The sequence below is a fragment of the Melospiza georgiana genome, chromosome 4, assembly GCF_028018845.1.
Source record: "Melospiza georgiana isolate bMelGeo1 chromosome 4, bMelGeo1.pri, whole genome shotgun sequence".
NCBI lineage: Eukaryota > Metazoa > Chordata > Aves > Passeriformes > Passerellidae > Melospiza > Melospiza georgiana.
Window position 1 is genome coordinate 218,815 of NC_080433.1, and position 17,728 is coordinate 236,542.

The 17,728-nt window shown below is 44.6% G+C and overlaps 1 protein-coding gene across 1 annotated transcript in view; it reads left to right on the forward strand.

The window, feature by feature from the left end:
• Window positions 1–17,728, forward strand: part of GOLGB1 (golgin B1) — a 40,413-nt gene that overhangs the window by 18,019 nt on the left and 4,666 nt on the right. The window contains exons 13-21 of the mRNA XM_058022306.1: window positions 406–479; window positions 2,618–2,705; window positions 3,404–3,471; window positions 4,355–9,306; window positions 10,098–12,048; window positions 13,430–13,608; window positions 14,802–14,967; window positions 16,075–16,206; window positions 17,555–17,713. Of these exons, the coding sequence (XP_057878289.1) occupies window positions 406–479; window positions 2,618–2,705; window positions 3,404–3,471; window positions 4,355–9,306; window positions 10,098–12,048; window positions 13,430–13,608; window positions 14,802–14,967; window positions 16,075–16,206; window positions 17,555–17,713 (7,769 nt within the window). The remainder of the gene's footprint in view (window positions 1–405; window positions 480–2,617; window positions 2,706–3,403; window positions 3,472–4,354; window positions 9,307–10,097; window positions 12,049–13,429; window positions 13,609–14,801; window positions 14,968–16,074; window positions 16,207–17,554; window positions 17,714–17,728) is intronic.

Sequence of the window (17,728 nt, forward strand, 5' to 3'; positions counted from 1 at the left end):
TTAGAACTGAGATGAATTAGAATGTGTTTTTCTTGTACATTTGTAACAATTTCTCATTTTATTTTTTCCTAATGAAATTTGAAACATCTTTCTACAATAGTTCTTCCTTTCCTCTCGTTTATAAAAATGTTTCTTAAAACTTGAACCTCTATTACCTGTCTTTCAGTATGACTGTATGACAACAATTGTCCTTTTCTAAAAGCTGCTTAAAAGACCATGTTGGTTGTGTGGTTGCCTCTTAAAAAAAACCAAACCCACATTATCCCATGACAGTACATATTTCCACTACATAAGTGTTATTAACAGCCATGTGTCCTTTCTCGAAAGCTCCGGGAAGAATATTCTGTTGCTGTCTAAAACAAAGTCTTAAGTGTTAAAGAAATTTTTTGTGTTTTAATGTTTCAGAAATACCACATTTGCAGCTTGTTCTCCGGGAGTCTCAGCAGGAAGCTGTGATGGCCACAGAAGATGCAGAACAGGTAATGATAAAGCAGCTGAAATAAAATAGGTCAAGGACTGGCCTTAAAACAGCTAAGCTGTCATGGTCTTTTGTACCAATCCTCTTTAAATGTTATTATTAACTGGATTAATGGTGAAAGACAGAAGTAGCTTCCAAATACAGCTTGTGCTGTGTTAGTACCAGACTGTGTTTCCCTTTGCCAGCTGTGTGCATTTCTTGTGTCCTTCATCCATCCGGTCCACACTTGTGCTATTTTAACTATTTGTTAATAATAGCACATTTGTGCTATTTTCTGCCTGTTGTTAGTTTTCTAGCAGAGTCTCTGGAAATAAAATTCTCTAGCAGTGTCTCTGGAATAGCAGTGTCTCTGGAAATAAAATTCCAAAGGCTCAGCTGTCATTATCTAAGATGCCTTTTAAACCATTCCCACTGCCCTAATGGGCACCTGGCTGACAGGCTGGGGAGCTGTGTGCTCTGTGAGTGGGACAGGTGGGCACTGTCCTTGTGCTGCTCTGTCACAGGGACAGGGGGGCACTGTCCTTGTGCTGCTCTGTGACAGGGACAGGTGGGCACTGTCCTTGTGCTGCTCTGTGACGGGGACAGGTGGGCACTGTCCTTGTGCTGCTCTGTGACGGGGACAGGTGGGCACTGTCCTTGTGCTGCTCTGTGACAGGGACAGGTGGGCACTGTCCTTGTGCTGCTCTGTGATGGGGACAGGTGGGCACCGTCCTTGTGCTGCTCTGTGACAGGGACAGGTGGGCACTGTCCTTGTGCTGCTCTGTGATTGGGACAGGTGGGCACTGTCCTTGTGCTGCTCTGTGATGGGGACAGGTGGGCACCGTCCTTGTGCTGCTCTGTCACAGGGACAGGGGGGCACTGTCCTTGTGCTGCTCTGTGATGGGGACAGGTGGGCACTGTCCTTGTGCTGCTCTGTCACAGGGACAGGTGGGCACTGTCCTTGTGCTGCTCTGTGAGTGGGACAGGTGGGCACTGTCCTTGTGCTGCTGCCCCGTGTCCCGCTGCAGGTGCCAGTGCAGTCAGGCTCTTGTTGGGCAGAATGCAGGGTTAGGAACCTGCTGCTTGGCCTTCTGTTCAGCGATGGGAGGGAGATGACAGCCTCTGTGTGTCTGTACTGAGGCTTTGCTGTGAGCCTGGTCGTTAGCTTAGAGCCAGGTCTGGCTCTCTGCAGCCTGCTCTGCTGGCCCATCCTGTCCACAGGGGGAAAATTAATGTTGTGTTTTATCTAATGCATTCCGCTCTATCAAAGGGTTTGCATGTTACAGTGAAGTATTAAGGTGAAAGTTGGTATTTGGAAACACAGAAGCATTTTGAGTCATTCATCCCCCTTCCAAGTGCCTGCACGCTGTGAGCTGGTAGATCAGTGGGAATGCACACACGCAGGCTTTTCCAAGGCACATGTAAGCATTTGAACTGTTTTCTACTGCCCCTTTATAGACAGTGGGAAAAACAGGTTCCTTAGCATATGCCTCACCTGCAGCAAGGTGAATGTTGAAAATGGGTCAATGAAAACAACCCTGGAATTGTCCATTTCAGTGTCTTCATTATAACAAGAGTCCAGCTAAATAGCTTACATCTAAGTTTTTACACTTGGACAGCTATTCTTATCATTTGTGCACCAGACCCATGGCTTTAGGGCAAGTAATAGAGTTACCCAAACCCAGGTTAAGGCATCTAACAGTTAAAGGTTCTTGTGAGGTTCTTGGTTTGTTTGTGTGGTAGAGCCTAGCCTAACTTTATTGGGGAAGCTGCAGGTTCTGTATCTGCTGGAGCAGTGAGGCATAGACACATGATTTCTCACCTTCCCTGCCTGGGTGCTCAGTGAATGGTTGTGATACTGTGGTTAATGCCTTTGAGGGAGTGAAGGTGGAAGAGAAACCATCTCAAGGTGGGAAGGATTTTGTTTAGATCATTGCATCCATTGATCTGTTGATCTGCTGAGATATGTCTTAGTCTATTGCTTAACATCAAAATTAATCTCTTTTTCATTGTTTATTTATTTCCTTTAGGCTTCAGAGTTGTGTCCAAACTCTGATAGGTTTTACTTAGAGCTGGCAGAGCAGTAGACAGCTGAGAGAGCTGTCTCCTCATAGCAGGATCCTGGCTCAAAGCTCAGTGGTTTTTTTCTTCATCCCACAGAATAAAAATATTGGTGCTGAGGCAAAATTGCAAGACCTGTGGACTGTGGAAGCTCCAGCCTCTTATGTAGACTGCTCTTCTTCTGCAGGTGAGGATACAGAATGAGGCACGTGACAAGAAAATTGTGAAAATTTGAGGAGTTTCAGGGACAAATTTGAGGATTATTTAGAAGGAGGTGCTCTGAGGTCAGAATCTAAAGATTGTAATCTACAGAAGGCAGAAAATGTTTACATGAAGTAGAAGAGAACATTGTAATGTGGGATGGGTACCAGAAGAGAAGAAAAAAGTGGTTGCTAAAGGTAGGAAGAGAGAAGGGCTTGAAAGAGTGTGTTTGCACAGAGGAGAATTAAGATAAAATTAAGAACTGTGTGTTTCTCTGCAAGCCAGTAAAAGTCTTTTTGTGTCTGGAATTCCATGCCACATCCCACATGGAGAAAAAAAGCAGTGAAACCAATCTGATCCTCCTTCAGGGGTCAGGAGTGCTGTGTGCAGGTGATGCAGCAAACACAGAGGATTGCACAGAACCGTGCTGCAGCTGCAGTGACTGAATTAGTGGTTGGAGTTAAACCAAAACAGGATGTCTGTGCACTGCAAAGACTCAAACTCTGGGTTGTTTTCTTCTGTGCTTAGTTTGCTGCCTTTTTTTTCTTTTTTTTAATTTTTTTTTTTTGTCTTTTCTCACCTTCTATAGAAGCTTTGGTCCCATTTCTTGTCCCTTTGCTCTACCTACTGACTTTACCTGTAAATTGTTGCACTGATGGTGACAAATGTTCCTTTTCTCACTAGGTGTTTCAGGAGAGCTGGTGAATTCTGAAATGCAGAAGCCTTTTGGTGACACTTCCGTGCTCTCTGAGGTACAAACGTAGTCCAAAACCCTTTTGGTCTCAGTATTGTATGCATTTGCAGATACAAAAAATTTAATTTAGCTTAAAAGCCTCAAAGAGTTGTCTCTTTTTACTCTCCTGTGACTTAAAGTGGTTGTTTCATTATGACAGCAGACTTCTTAAGAGCAGGTCTCCTTTAATGGTTCCCCATAAGCTGTTTCTGCCCTCCAAGTCTTTACACTGCAGCACGTTGACTTATTGGTGGGCTGTTGATCCAAGCTGTCTGGGGAGGATTTGGGAGTGCTTTTCTTTTGTAATCTGTTTTGGGGGATGGGGAGAAACTTAAAAATAGTAACTTGGAAAAAGCCAAGCACTTTGTTCCAGGTGCTTTGTCTAGTGCTTTCACTTTGGGCATGGACGCAGATTGGAATGTGGGTTTCCATCCTGCTTCCTTGCCATGTTAAATGGACAGATTGAATAGAGGCTATGAATAGGATGGCATGAAAATGTGACTGGTTAAGTACACTAGAGGGCTTGTTAGAATCACAGGAGAACTTAAACAGTTCGGAGTTAGACTATCCTGCAATCAGGAGAGAAGGGGGGGAAAGGGAATAGGAAGTTGTTACGGTCTGATCCTGCAGCCAGAATCTTTCATGCTGTGACTTCAGAAACTGAAATTGGCAGAAGTGATGCGGGGAGTCACAGAATCACAGAACAGTTGGGGTCAGAAGGGACCTCTGGAGGTCACCGGGTGCACCCCCACTGCCAAGACAGAGTTCCCCTGCTATTAGCAGGGCTTCCATTTATTGCAGAAGCCAGCTGGAGACAGTTACAAACTGTGGAAAGCAGATACTTCCAGAGTGGCCCTTTGACAAGATACAAAGGAAAAATGATGTCTGCTATTTTCTTTTAGGCAAGAACAGATGGCTTTACCAATAGAAGCCAGCAGTTTACTGAGGAAAGCTGTCCACCTGGAATTCTAGACTATATTGCTGCAGAGAAACAGAAGGAGCTGTCAGTTTTGCTGCTGGAACTGAAGGAAGCCCAAGAAGAAGTAACTTTTCTGAAAAGCCAACTCAAGGGCCCCAGTGGCCAGACTTCTACAGGCAGCCAAACAGAAGCTAACCAGCTGGGAGAGAATTCACAGATACAGTGTCTGGAGAGGGAGGAGCAGAACGCTTCAGATACACAGAGTGTCTTACTGCTGAAAGAAACAGAAATGCAGAAAACTGGCTTTCTTCAGGAAAATGGAATCAGCTTCCAAGATGAGCCTCAGGGAAGTCCTGGCACCACTCAGTCTCAAGAGCTCATCAAGTTACAAAACCAAATTACAGAACTGCAAATAATGCTGCAGAAATCAGAAGAATCCTTTAGAAAAGAACTAGGAGAAAAATGTGCAGAAATAAATAGGCTAAACCAGTTGGCAGAGGAATACAGGAAAAAAGCAGAGGATCCTGACAGTACATTTTGTGTTTTGACTGATGAGCAAGATCAGCTCTCGTGTCAGGCCAGAGAACTTTCTACCATAACAGAACTGAAGGAGCAAGTGAAGCAACTGGAGGAAGAGCTAGCTCTTTCAGAAAAGCAGAGACTGTCAGACAGTCAAAGCAGCCTTCTAAGAGAGCAAATCCAGAGCCTTAAAAATGAATTTAAATCCAAGGATATAAAAATTGAAGCTTTGCAAAAGGACTTGGATGAAGCACAACTTCAGCTTTCTGACCAGGACATGCAGCTAAAGGATTTGAGAAGCCAGGTTGAGACAAAGGAATGTGAAGTACTTGATCTAGGACAACTTTTGAGGAAGAATACAGCAGAGATGGAAGAGCTTTCCCACAAGTTAACCTTAAAGGGACACGAGGCAGCAAGCCTGGAACAGCTCGTTGCTGAGCACACCAGGTGTATAGAGAGCCTGCAACAGGCCTTGCAGGAAAAGGACCAACAGATGGCAGAGATCAGTGTCAGCATGTCTGAGAAAATGGTCCTGCTGAATGAAGAGAAATTTGCTCTAGGAAACGAGCTGAAGAGTCTTAAGGAGCAGACAAGTCTGTTACTAAAATCCCAGGAAGAAAAAGAGCAGAACATAGGAGCAAAAGACACATGTCTGAAGTGTGGGATATCCAAGCAGCAGAATGAGGCAGAAACAGTGAGTAAGGAAAATGAGGAATTAGTAAATCAAGTTGAACTTCTGAGAAAAGAAAATGAGCAAGTAAAGCGGAAGCTGCAAGCAGTATTTGTGAACAGGAAGGAGCTTCTGAAGAAGGTAACCAGATTGGAGAATGAATTAGAACAACTGAATAGAGAACAAAAATCAGAAACCTCAGAGGCTCGGGCAGCTGCAGGGGGGGAGGACATGAGAAGCATGATCAGCAAAGAAATGGGTCTTGAAAACCAGCCCCGTGAGGACTATCTAGTTCAGCTGCTTTCTGAAAAGGAATCTGAGCTGCAGAGCATCCGGAAGGAAAAAGAAACTACTGAAGCACAACTGCAGGCAGTGATTGAGGAAATGAGGCAACGCTTGCAAGATAAGGCAAACACTGCTTCAGTTAAAGATGAAATCATGGAATATCAGACAGTTCCTGACAAAGTGGCTGAAACCAATGAAAGCCCAGAAGATGATGAAGAAAATGAGAAACATGGTTCAGCAGGTACGGATCTGGAAGAAAAACAAAAGTCTGCTCTTAGAGAAAAGATTTCAGTTCTTGAACAAGAAAAAGAACAACTTCAAAAAAAACTTCAAGAAGCTCTTGTATCTCGCAAAGACACTATAAAAAAGGCTCAAGAAAAAGACAGGCATCACAGAGAACAATTGAAACAGCAAAAAGATGATTACAACATCCTGCAAGAAAAATTTGATCAGCAAAGCAAAGAGAAAGACAGTATCCAGGCTCAGCTCAGACAGCTCCAAGAGCAGAAAGGATCAGCAGAGAGTATTTTTAGGAGTCAAGGTAGGTTGGATTCTTCATGCATGGAAGCAGAAGATACAACAATTAACAAGCTTGTACAAGTTGCAGATATTTCTGAGGAAGAGTGGAAAAAACACCTTGACAAATTGCAGATGGAGAAAGAGAAATTGGAATGTAGTGTCAGCCATATGCAAAGGGAGCTTGCTCACAAATCAGAATTGATCTTTGATTTGCAGCAGCACATAGCACAGTTGTTTGTAGAGATAGAAGGGCTGAAGAGAACCTCTGACCAAGCTGAAGCTAAGGGAGCAAGTCTTGAGACAGAATTGGAGGAGAATCAAGGAAAAATTTCTGGAGTGGCCAGTCTGGAAGACTTGAAAATTCTTGTGCACCAAAAGGATGAAGAAATAGAATTTCTTAGCCAGCAGTTAAAGGAGAAAAGTGACACTCTCAATAATGTGCAGGCACAATTGCTGGAAAAAGAGGAATCAGTCCAAAGACTGTGTAGTCAGTTGGAGGCTCAGGCTCAGGTGCATGAGGAGCAAAGCAAGCGACTGCAAACGGAGATGCTTGAAATTCAGGAGAAGCAGAAGGACAATGCAGAAGCAGCTAAGCAGAAGAATCAAATGCAGAGAAAGTTGCAAGCAGCACTTATCTGTAGAAAAGAGGCACTAAATGAGAGCAAATCTCTAAAAGAAGAGCTGGCTAATGCTAAAATTACTATTGACAGTCTTTCTGTCAAGCTGACAGATATGGAAAGCCAAGTATGTGGCCATGTTAAAGAAACAGATACCTTAAGAGAAAAGTTAGTGTGCCTCACTGGAGAGCGAGAAAAACTTACTGCAGAAATTGATAAACTACTTGGAGAAAATCAGAACCTTGATGGATGCTGTAAAAACCTTACACTTACTCTGGATAGCGTTGTTCTAGAGAAGGAGAAGCTGGAGAAGGAGGTGGAATCATTGAAGAACTTTCAAGCCACTGAGAGTTCTGAGTGGCAGGAGAAATACAAGGAGCTTCAGGGAGAATATGAAACTCTGCTGCAGTCATATGAGAATGTGAGTAATGAGGCTGAGCGAATTCAGCGTGTGTTGGAAACTGTTAGGCAGGAAAAGCAGGAAATTTTCATTCAGCTCAAAGGGGCTGAAGCAAAAAAGCAGGAAACAGAAAAGCAGCTACAAGAAACTGAACAGGAAATTGATGAAATGAAGGAGAAAATGAGGAAATTTGCAAAATCAAAGCAACAAAAGATCCTGGAACTGGAGGAGGAGAATGAGAAGCTTAGAGCAGAGATGCATTTTACAAATGGAGAGCTGCACAGGACTGGAGAGAGCTTTACAAACACTAGCCTGAAAGAAGACCTGGAGTGCTCTAGGAAGGAGTGCCAGTCTCTTTCTACTCAGCTTGAGACAGTAATGGCTGAAAAGGAGTCTCTGAATCAAGAGATTGTGGACTTGAAGTGCCTTTTGCAGGTAACAGAGTCTAAGCTGAAGGAAAGCAGAGAACTTGTGGACAGGTGTGTTGCCCAGCAGACAGCGGGGCGAGAAACTGATAAGGCAGCTGCCACACCATCACCAACGGAAGAGTCTGAAAATCAAGTGGATGTATCTTTTCAACCAGAGCCTCGTGCTGCAGAGCTGGAACAAGAGGCATCTGAAAGTGAGAGACCTTGTGAGGATCCTGGTCTCTACAGACAGCAAATAGCTGAGCTCACCAGGCGAATCGCAGAGATGGAAGATAATAGAAGGGCTTCAGAGCAAGAGCTGGGTGACATCCGCAGGTGTGCCGAGACTTTAGCAGGTGAGAAAAGGGCTTTAGAGCACCAAATGGGAGAGAAAGTCCATGAAGTGAATGACTTGCAGGCCACGGTAGCAAAGATGGAGCAAAAGGTCCAAGAAGCCAGAGACGACCTCATCAGAATGACAGCACTGAAGGATGCTCTAGAGGCTGAAAAGGATGACTTGGAAGAAAGGCTCATGAATCAGCTGGCAGAACTTAATGGAAGTATTGGAAACTATCAGCAAGATGCAACAGACTTCCAAATCAAAAATGATCAACTGAAACATGAGCTTCAGACTTTGCAGAGAATGATGCACGAACTGGAGGAGGAGAAAAGTCAGATGGCAAAGGAGAAAAGCAAAGCGAGTTCAGAAGAGCAAAAAGAATTTGTGGGAAAGCTAAAATACAATTGGAGAGGAGAAAGCAGCACACATATAAAGGAGCTTCAAGAACTGCTGAAACAGAAACAGCAGGAGATTAAGCAGCTGCAGAAGGACTGTATAAAAAGCCAGGAAAAGAACAGTAGGTTAGAAAGAACTGTTAAAGCTCTGGAATTTCTGCAGAGTGAGACTCAGAAAGAGGTAGAAGCAGCCAAAGAAACTTCAGCTAAAGCAGTTGAAGACACCAAGAAAGCCCAGGCAGAGCTTGCTCACTGCAGAGTAGTGTTGGATGACACTCAGAGTGAGGCAGCAAGGGTTTTAGCTGAGAGTGTCAAAATGAAGGAAGAGTTACAAGCAAACAAAGAGCAAATTAAGATTCAAATGAAGAAAAAGGATGAAGACTTTGAGAGAAGACTGGAACAGGAGAAAGACAAGCACTCAAAGGAGATCAAAAACATGGAAGCAAAGCTGGCAACATTGCAGAGAGAGAAGGACCATATGGAAACAACAGTTAGTGATCTGCAGAACTCCTTGAAGACAAAGGATCAAGAAGCAAAGCAGCTGGAAGGCAATCTAAACAAAACACTAGCCCAGCTTGCAGCCTTCACCAGGAGCATGTCTTCCCTTCAGGATGATAGGGATAGAGTGATAGATGAATCAAAAACATGGGAGAAGAAATTCACTGAAACTATTCAAAAGAAAGAAGAAGAAATACGTTGGAAAGAGGAAGCTTGTGTTGTGCTACAGGACCAGGTGAAACATATGACCATGCATGTGGAGGAACTCCAGACTCAAATATCCAGGTAAATAAGCTGTGTCAGGGGAGGTTTATCAGGAAAAGGTTACTTTGCATTTGTTATCTGCACAAGGACATGAGGTGATCACTCTAGAATAGTCCTTCTTCACGTCCTTAGGATACCTGTGTTAAATCTCTTCTCTGTGACAAGCATTCACCATCTGATTACTCTCCACAGTATTTCAAATTTCAGATTAATTAAGGAGTCTTTTGCACTGAGAAGTCAAGAGAGCATTGGGATGCATAATTCCAGTTAAGTCCCAAAATAAATTTTGAGGGGAAGATGGAGCTATGGAAACGTATCAAAATGTGTATACAGCTGTGTATTTCCAAAATTCAAAACCGAACCATTCTTACATGGGTAAAATTGTTTATATATATATGCTGTATCTTTGTGTGTTGAAGCATTAAATGGACATCAAAGGTACCAGAACAGCAACTTCATTGTGGGGTGGCATGGAGTTCTTTTTATTGTTAGCTACAATGGATTAGAGAAGTAATGTAATGACAATGACAGGGAGGTGATAACATTCAGTGTTTAGGTGAACACTTTTTTCAGTATTGACATGAACAACTTTAAAAGAATATATTCCCCTGCCACCACCCCTTTAAGGCAGTAGTACGGTCAGAACTTTAAAAGCTATCTTGAATTTTAAATTGAGAGATATTTCTAGCTTGCTTTCTTTAAGTAAAACAAATTCTGTGGGTTTTCTAAATTAGTATAAGAACAGAGTTAGTGTGGGTTTAGCTACTGAGATACTTTATGGATTTTTGATCAACTTCATCTTTTCTTTTCAGACTGGAATGCAACAAGAAAGACTGGGAGGTTGATTGCAGGAAGGAGATTCAGCATCATCAAAAGACATGTGAAATGTTGCAGGAGGAAAAAAAAGAGCTTTTGACTCGGCTTGAAGGGTCTCAGGAACTGTACAGCAAGTCTCAGAATGAACAGCAGGAACTGGAGTCAGAAATCAGCAGCCTAAGAGACCAGCTTGCTGACTTAGAGAATTCCTTCACCAAATGTGAGCTGGCCAGGGAAGAGCTGGGGACTGTGGTCAAGCAACAAGAGATGAGTATCCAGAATTTTAAACTCAACTGTGAGCAGCTTGAAGCTGACCTGCAGGCTTCCAAGGACCTGACAAATAAGCTGCATGAAGAAATTAGTGCCAAAGATCAAAAGATCATGAGTTTGCTGTCTGCCAAAGAAGAAGCAGTGATGGCTGCTCTAGCTGAATTACAGCAGCAGCATTCTGAAGAGACAAAAGAGTTGGAGTGTAGGCTAAGTAAGGAGGAAGACAATAAAAAAGCCTTGGAAAATGAGAAGAACAAATTTCTTGACAAACTCAATCATCTCACTGAAAAGATGAAGATAAGCAGAGAAGAAAGTAAGCAGCAGAAGGCACAGCTGGACTCCTTCACCAAGTCCATGTCATCTCTGCAGGACGACCGAGACCGCATTCTGAGGGACTACAAGCAGCTCGAGGAACGCCATCTCGGTATAATCCTGGAAAAAGACCAGCTAATTCAAGAGGCTGCTGCTGAAAACAACAAGCTCAAGGAAGAAATTAGAAGTTTCCATGGCCAGATGGATGACCTCAACTCTGAGAATGCCAAGCTGAATGCACAGTTGGTGCGGTACAGAGAAGACCTTAACCAAGTGATTTCAATAAAGGACTCCCAACAGAAGCAACTTCTCAAAACACAGCTTCAGCGGATCCAGACTCTGGAAAATGAGAAGGCAACCATAGAAACACAGCTGAAGGAGTCTGAGCTTACTCAGGATGATCTCAGGAAGGGCATGGAAGCCTTAAGAGAGGATAAAGTCAGAATGTCTCAAGAGATTGACACTCTTAGGTCCTCTCTGTCGCGGGTGCAGAGTGAGATGGCAGCATTACATGAGGGCAGTCCCATCGTGGAGTGTCAGGCAGAACTGAAGGCTCGAGAGAAAGAGCTACAGCAACTGAGTCATGAGCTTTCCCTCTCCCAGAAGAGAATAAGAGAACTTGAGGGGGAGCTAGACTGTGTTCAGAGGGATGCAGCCAAGAGAGTGGGAGAGGCTGAGGACAGGCTTCGGAAGGAGCTGAAGCACCTGCATCACGATGCAGGGATAATGAGGAACGAAACCGAGACAGCTGAAGAGAGAGTAGCAGAGTTGGCACGGGACTTGATGGAAATGGAGCAGAAATTGCTTGAAGTCACAGATGAAAACAAAGATCTCAGAGCTCAAATTCAGTCATTTGGGAGGTCCATGAGCTCTCTTCAGGATAGCCGAGACCAGGCCAATGAAGAGCTTCATCTTTTGAAACAGAAATATTCTATGGATTTACAGGAACAAAAGAGTCTAGTGCTGACTCTTCAGAAACAGATGGGTCAGCTACAAGAGGAGCAACGTTCCACTCTCAGGGACCGAGATATGGTCAGGTCTGAGCTGACAGAACTGCAGAAGGCTGTTGATGAAAGAGGTCTCTTGGCCCAGATTGAGGAACTTAATCAGCAGCTCAGAGCTAAAGATGATGAGCTTCTCCACTTGTCTTTGGAATTGGAAGGCTCTTCCAACCAAGTCAAATCTTTCTCCAAGGCTATGGCAAGCCTGCAGAATGACCGAGACCGTTTGCTGAATGAATTGGACAAAACACGTAAGATTGAAGAAGTGAAACAACAAGCAGAAGGGACAATTTCCACCACTGCTTTGGAAGTGCAGAGTCTGAAGAAGGCACTGGCCTCCTTGCAGAATGACAGAGACAGAGTAGTAAGTCCATGTTCTCTCTTCCTGCTCTTACTTTAAGTACCAGCAGAGGTTTGGATCTTCTAGTCTTAAAATTCAGCACGCTTAGCTCTGATAATAGAAATGTGATGCATAGATCAGGCTGCATCTTCATGGAATCACAGAATAGTTGAGATTCAAAGGGTCTTCTGGAGTTTTTCTAGAGATCTCCTAGTCCAACCCCCCTGCACAAACAAGGCTTGCTGGAATAGGTTGCTTGTACAATGTCTTGTTGGATTTTGAATATCTCCATCAGTAAACATTCCACAGCTTCTCTAGCCAGCCTGTTTTTGACTGACCAGACTGCAGGTTCACAATTCTCCTTTCTTGCCCTTCTTGTAGGTAGGGATGACATTTGCTTTCTTCCAGTCTTGAGGAACCTCTTGGGTCACCATGACCTTTCAAAGGGAATGGAGTTGCTCCCAATGACCTTAGCATTTGTGGGCATGCTCCATCAGACCCCATGAATCCGGTATGGGCCATCTGTATTTTCTCTGGCATGAGGCTGTGATTCCATTGTTAACTTCCAAGGGTGGTTCTCTGTGAGGTTGGTTTAAAATATGAAATCATGGAAATAAGGTCCCTGTTAACCTGCATAGTTCACATCTGTGTCAGCTCATTTGATTTGCCTTAGATTTCTAAGAGACTAGAACAAAGACTTGAGTTTCCTCCTCCTCTTGGCAGCTGACTTTCAAAGCAGGTACAAGACATTGCAGATTCCTTCTGACATTCTTGCCTGCACACTGGACGTGTCTGTGTTTGTATGGTCTCTGGCACAGTGCAGCCCAGCAGGTTCCAGAGTTCTCCTTGCTGCTCAGAAGACAGACTTGACAGTCATGTCCCACTGCCACTCACTGAGCACCGTCCTGTCTCCAGAGTCAGCCATGTCTTCTTGTCTTCAAAAGCAATTGCAGCAATGCATGTGTAACAACAACAACTTATTTCTAATTATAGCCTGACTGGAATTGGAGAGCCAAAAGGATTTTACTTATCAGTTTCCTGGTTTACAGTAAATACCAACTTCAGGAGTTATGCTTAACCAGCTCCTTCTGTGTCACTTAGTTTTCCTCTGATTAAGATGATTATTACTGTAGTCTGGAGTCTTTTTGTTAATGTATTTCACATCTTCATGGGAGGACTCAAAACTCACTGCCCTTATTACCGATAGAATTGTCTGAGGGCGTTTTTCTGAGCAGTTTTTAGTACACTGCTGTATTTGATGATTCTGTTTTTAGTTCCTCTGTCCTCTGAATGTGACCCTTTTCTCCCTTCAGACACCACAGTAAGAAATGCTCTTAAACAGTTCTGAGTAAGAAACCTGATGCTTGCTCAGCTGTCACATAATGATGTTTCTCTTTAATCCCAGGTAAGAGAGCTGGAGAATCTGCAGCAGCAATACATCCTTGTTGGGGTGGAAGCTGCTGAGAATTCTCGCTTAAAGGCACAGCTGCAGCAGTGGGAGCAAGAGGCAGACAAACAGCTTCGTCTGCAAGAACAGCTGAGGCAGGAAGGAGCTGTGTACCAGCAGGAGCTCCAGCAGCTCAGGTGAGCTGTCTGTCTGCTTCCTGCCTTGGCCAGGTTGCCCATGTGTTTGTTTCTCTCAAAGAGCGGTTGTGGGCAGAGCTGGGGGGAGGGCTGAGAGCCCCACCTGTGCCAGGTGACACTGAGCACCCGCCCTGGCCAGGAGAGGACGGGATTCCCTCGCCCAGCTTCTGCCTCTGGATTACAGCCCAGCAGCTTGGAGGTCAGTGCCTGTGTGGAATAGATCAGGGATGTCTTTGTTTTATTTCCTTCATCCACTGGTGCTCAGTATCATCTGTTGGAGAGGAAACTGAGGCTGTTTCTTGCATTGGAACTTGTGTATATGATCACAGTACTTTCCATTCCAGGCTGCTGCTGAACACCCTTTATTATCCCATTGATAGCGTAGTTTAGAGCATACTAATTTTGTATGGCTGTCTAATCCTATATTTCACTTGCTCTATGTCTTCTAGTTTGTTCTTTTTAACTCTGTAATTCAAGTCTAGTAAAAATATCTTCTCCAAATGGACTAAAACTAGTCAGACAAATATGCTTGTTCTGAAAACAGGGGGAAATGCTTTCAGGTATTTCAGAGATCCATTTAAGAATGCCTGAGGCTGGAATGAAAAGGGTGGGATTTTCTTCGTGAAAAGGTCTATGGCTTATCTTTGTCCAAAGTGATATAAAAACTTGTAGTTCTCTCCCTCCCCCCTACCTCCACTCTGACCCTCAAATTAACACTGCAGATTTCGTAAAGTTTGAAGCATCTTACAAATTTTATTTATCCTGACAAAAGAACAGGGGGTTTATTTCCTGTGCAGCTTTTACACTGTACATGAAATGCTGGCCTCAGGTTGGTGTGGTACTGTGGGTCTGGTGCAGAGAAATTAGTATGGGGACAAGTGGCATTGCCAGTGACTTCCTTGACAAAACTCTGTACAGTGAGATCAAAACAATGTCCAGAAACAGAGAAAGTGTGAAAAAGTCACCCTAGGACAGCGTGGAACAATCCAAAGGGTTCAAACAAATACAGAAAACTTCCTTAAACCTGCTTTTAAGGTTCCTGTACTTAAGTGTGTTGTTTTGGCTTGGCTTGGTTATAAAACTTCGTGTCTAGCATGAGGTGATGGTTGGATCAGCCCTGGCTCAGTCTTAGCTGGGTACCTGGTCATCGTGCTGGCAACTTCCTTGTAACTGGCCTTGTTTATGCTGGGCAGACAGGAGAAGAACACGTGGGAAAAGCAGAGCAGCAGCATGAAGGAGCAGTACCTGCTGGCCATTGCAGAGAAGGACAAGGAGCTGAGCCATTGGCAAAGGATCACACAGGAAACGAGGCTGCCCTTCAGCAAGGCTCAAGCCGTACAGGGACAGCACCAAAGCAAGGTGGGTGCAAAGATACAGATTCTTTACTGGAAATGTGAAGCTTGAAACTCAACCAGAAGAGCATGTGTTGCCTCTATCCAGCTCCTGCAGACTGCAACACTGGATGTGGGTGTGAGGCCTCCAGAGATAATACCAACAGTCTAACTTGCATCACTGAAAGTTGTAGAAATTATGGCGTACCCTTAAGTGCTCTTCATTACGTTCCTGGTTTCCAGTGTTTCAAGAAAGAGGGCAGAAGAGACAGGGTTTCCTAGGCACCTTGGGTCCTTTGGAGCAGCATGGAACTTCTCAGATGTGTATTCTGGCTGGTTTAGAATTGCCCTGTTGTACTGTCTTTGAATCTAAGATTTTCTGTCTTAGTTCTCATTTTAATGTCAGGTCTTCATTTTTAAGTTTCCTGTTGAATTTTTCTTGCTGTTTTTACTGTAACAGGGATCTGCAGTCCTCGTTCAAGCCCAGAGAGGCTGAGGCTTGAACACTGCACCTTATCTCTTATTCCCCCTGTATACAGTCCTGAGAGTGGAGTGGAATGTGTTTGGTATTTTGTTTGTGTAGGGAAGACTGCATGCACAGTGCAGTGCATCAGAGCCAAGATAGAACTCTCCCACCCATGTCTGCCATGTCCCAGTGATTTATGTCAGTGGAGGGGGCAGCAAATCTCCTTTATCCCTTTGATACACCCATGCATATATGCAAAGAAAAAGCTTGAACAATGTTCATGTGATGCTTTCCAAGAGGATCCTTCAGTGCTGGCCTTCTGGTCTTTGTTGATTAGATCAGTGTGGACATTACTTTAGGTTTTTGTTTGTTTTTTCTTTTCTCATTCATGTGCCTTTTTTTTTTTCTTCCTGTGTTGCAAACAGCTTTAAGACAACTTTTGAACAGGACCCATCATATGTGCAAGTTTGGTGTTCTTTCCTGACTGTATTTTCAGATGGCTTTTAGGATATTTCTGTTTATTCCCCATTTGTTCTTTTGCCTGAGCAGATCAGGTTCCAGGTCTAGGAATAATGTTAGGTTTGACCTTGGAATACTGAAAAGAGAGGAGAAACACAAGAGCGAGTTGTCACATCAGCAGTCTATTTTCCATTGTTCTTTCCTTGGCAGATTTCTCCAGAAGTCCTGAAAGGGGACTTTTCAAGCCTAGAAGCAGAGATGAAACACCTCCAGGCCCAGCTAAGTGACAGTCTGAAAGAACTGCACCACAAAGAGCTCAGAATTCAGCAGTTAAACAGCAAGGTACTGATATGTCTTACACTTGCTTGCAGTCAGGGAGAAGGAATGTGGGCAGGGTTTGGCTGCAGTAGGGTTCAGGAAGCAGGAGTGGATCTGTCCTTGCAGGCATTCAATGAAGTAACACAAAATCAGAATTGGATCTCTCAGCAAAGCAGTGTTAGAATCACAGTGATGGATTCACTGCTGCTGATCAGGGCTGGCACAGCAGCAGAGTGCATGCCCCGTGCCCTGCTCTCCTCAGTGAGCAGCTGTGAGAGCCAGAGCTCTGCACTGAGGGGCCATGAGGGGCACAGCTGCTCCTGTGGACCAGAAGCACATCTGGCAGCTGTGAGAGCCAGAGCTCTGCACTGAGGGGCCATGAGGGGCACAGCTGCTCCTATGGACCAGAAGCACATCTGGCAGCTGTGAGAGCCAGAGCTCTGCACTGAGAGGCCATGAGGGGCACAGCTGTTCTTATGGACCAGAAGCACATCTGGCAGCTGTGAGAGCCAGAGCTCTGCACTGAGAGGCCATGAGGGGCACAGCTGTTCTTATGGACCAGAAGCACATCTGGCAGCTGTGAGAGCCAGAGCTCTGCACTGAGAGGCCATGAGGGGCACAGCTGCTCCTGTGGACCAGAAGGACATGCAGGCCCCAGGCAGATCCCATGCAGCAGGCTCAGGGACAGGGTCTGAACCAGCAGCTTTTCTGCCACTGCCGAGGTGACAGAAGGGGAGAGGGGAGGAGAGAGGACAGATGGAGGGGACAGTGGGGGAAAGAAGTTGAATGGGGGAGGTAAAGGCCAAAGGGACCAGAGAGTGAGACCATATGAAGAAAGTTGTTTGCAGGTTCCATGTCTATGGTCAGGAGCACTTGCTAGCCTCCTGCTTTCTGGGCTGCTGAAGGAAGTCCCTCCTTGGGAAGGCAAGCTTGTCATCTTCACTTCTGCCTGCTAGCTTGAAACACTTCCTGCATTTCGGTGCAGAATCACAATCGATCAATTCCCACGCTGAAATGGAAGACCCAGAATTTATTCATCTTCAGAAAGAGAGCTGTGTTCAAGGTGAAAGTGAGAATAAAAAATAATAATTTACTGATGATATTTCTAAAAGGTTTAGGTCAATATCAGCACTTTAGAAGTCTTTTTCTGGACAGGTAGTATTCTGTACATCTCTTTGATGTTTTGAGACTCCTGTGGCAGAAACGTTTGCCACAAGCTACTCTTGGAGATTGTCACTGATCTTTTGACATTAGGGATGGGCAGCGTGGCAGTTATATGTTCTCAAGAGAACTCTTACCCTCAACTAGACAGAGAACAATTTTGCTTTCACAAAATCAATTTCTTTGCTTGCTGATTGTGTTCTCTTCTCAGCTATCTCAGGTTTTTGAGGAGAAAAATGCCCTCTCCCTGCAGCTGCGAGGGAGCAGTCGGGGCACCTGTGAGAGCCATCCGCACTACAGCGAGGTCCTGAACCGCTGCCTGGTGCTCGAGAGGCAGCTCCAGGAGCTGCAGGCTGCAGACAAGAGCACGGTGAGGGGGCTGGCC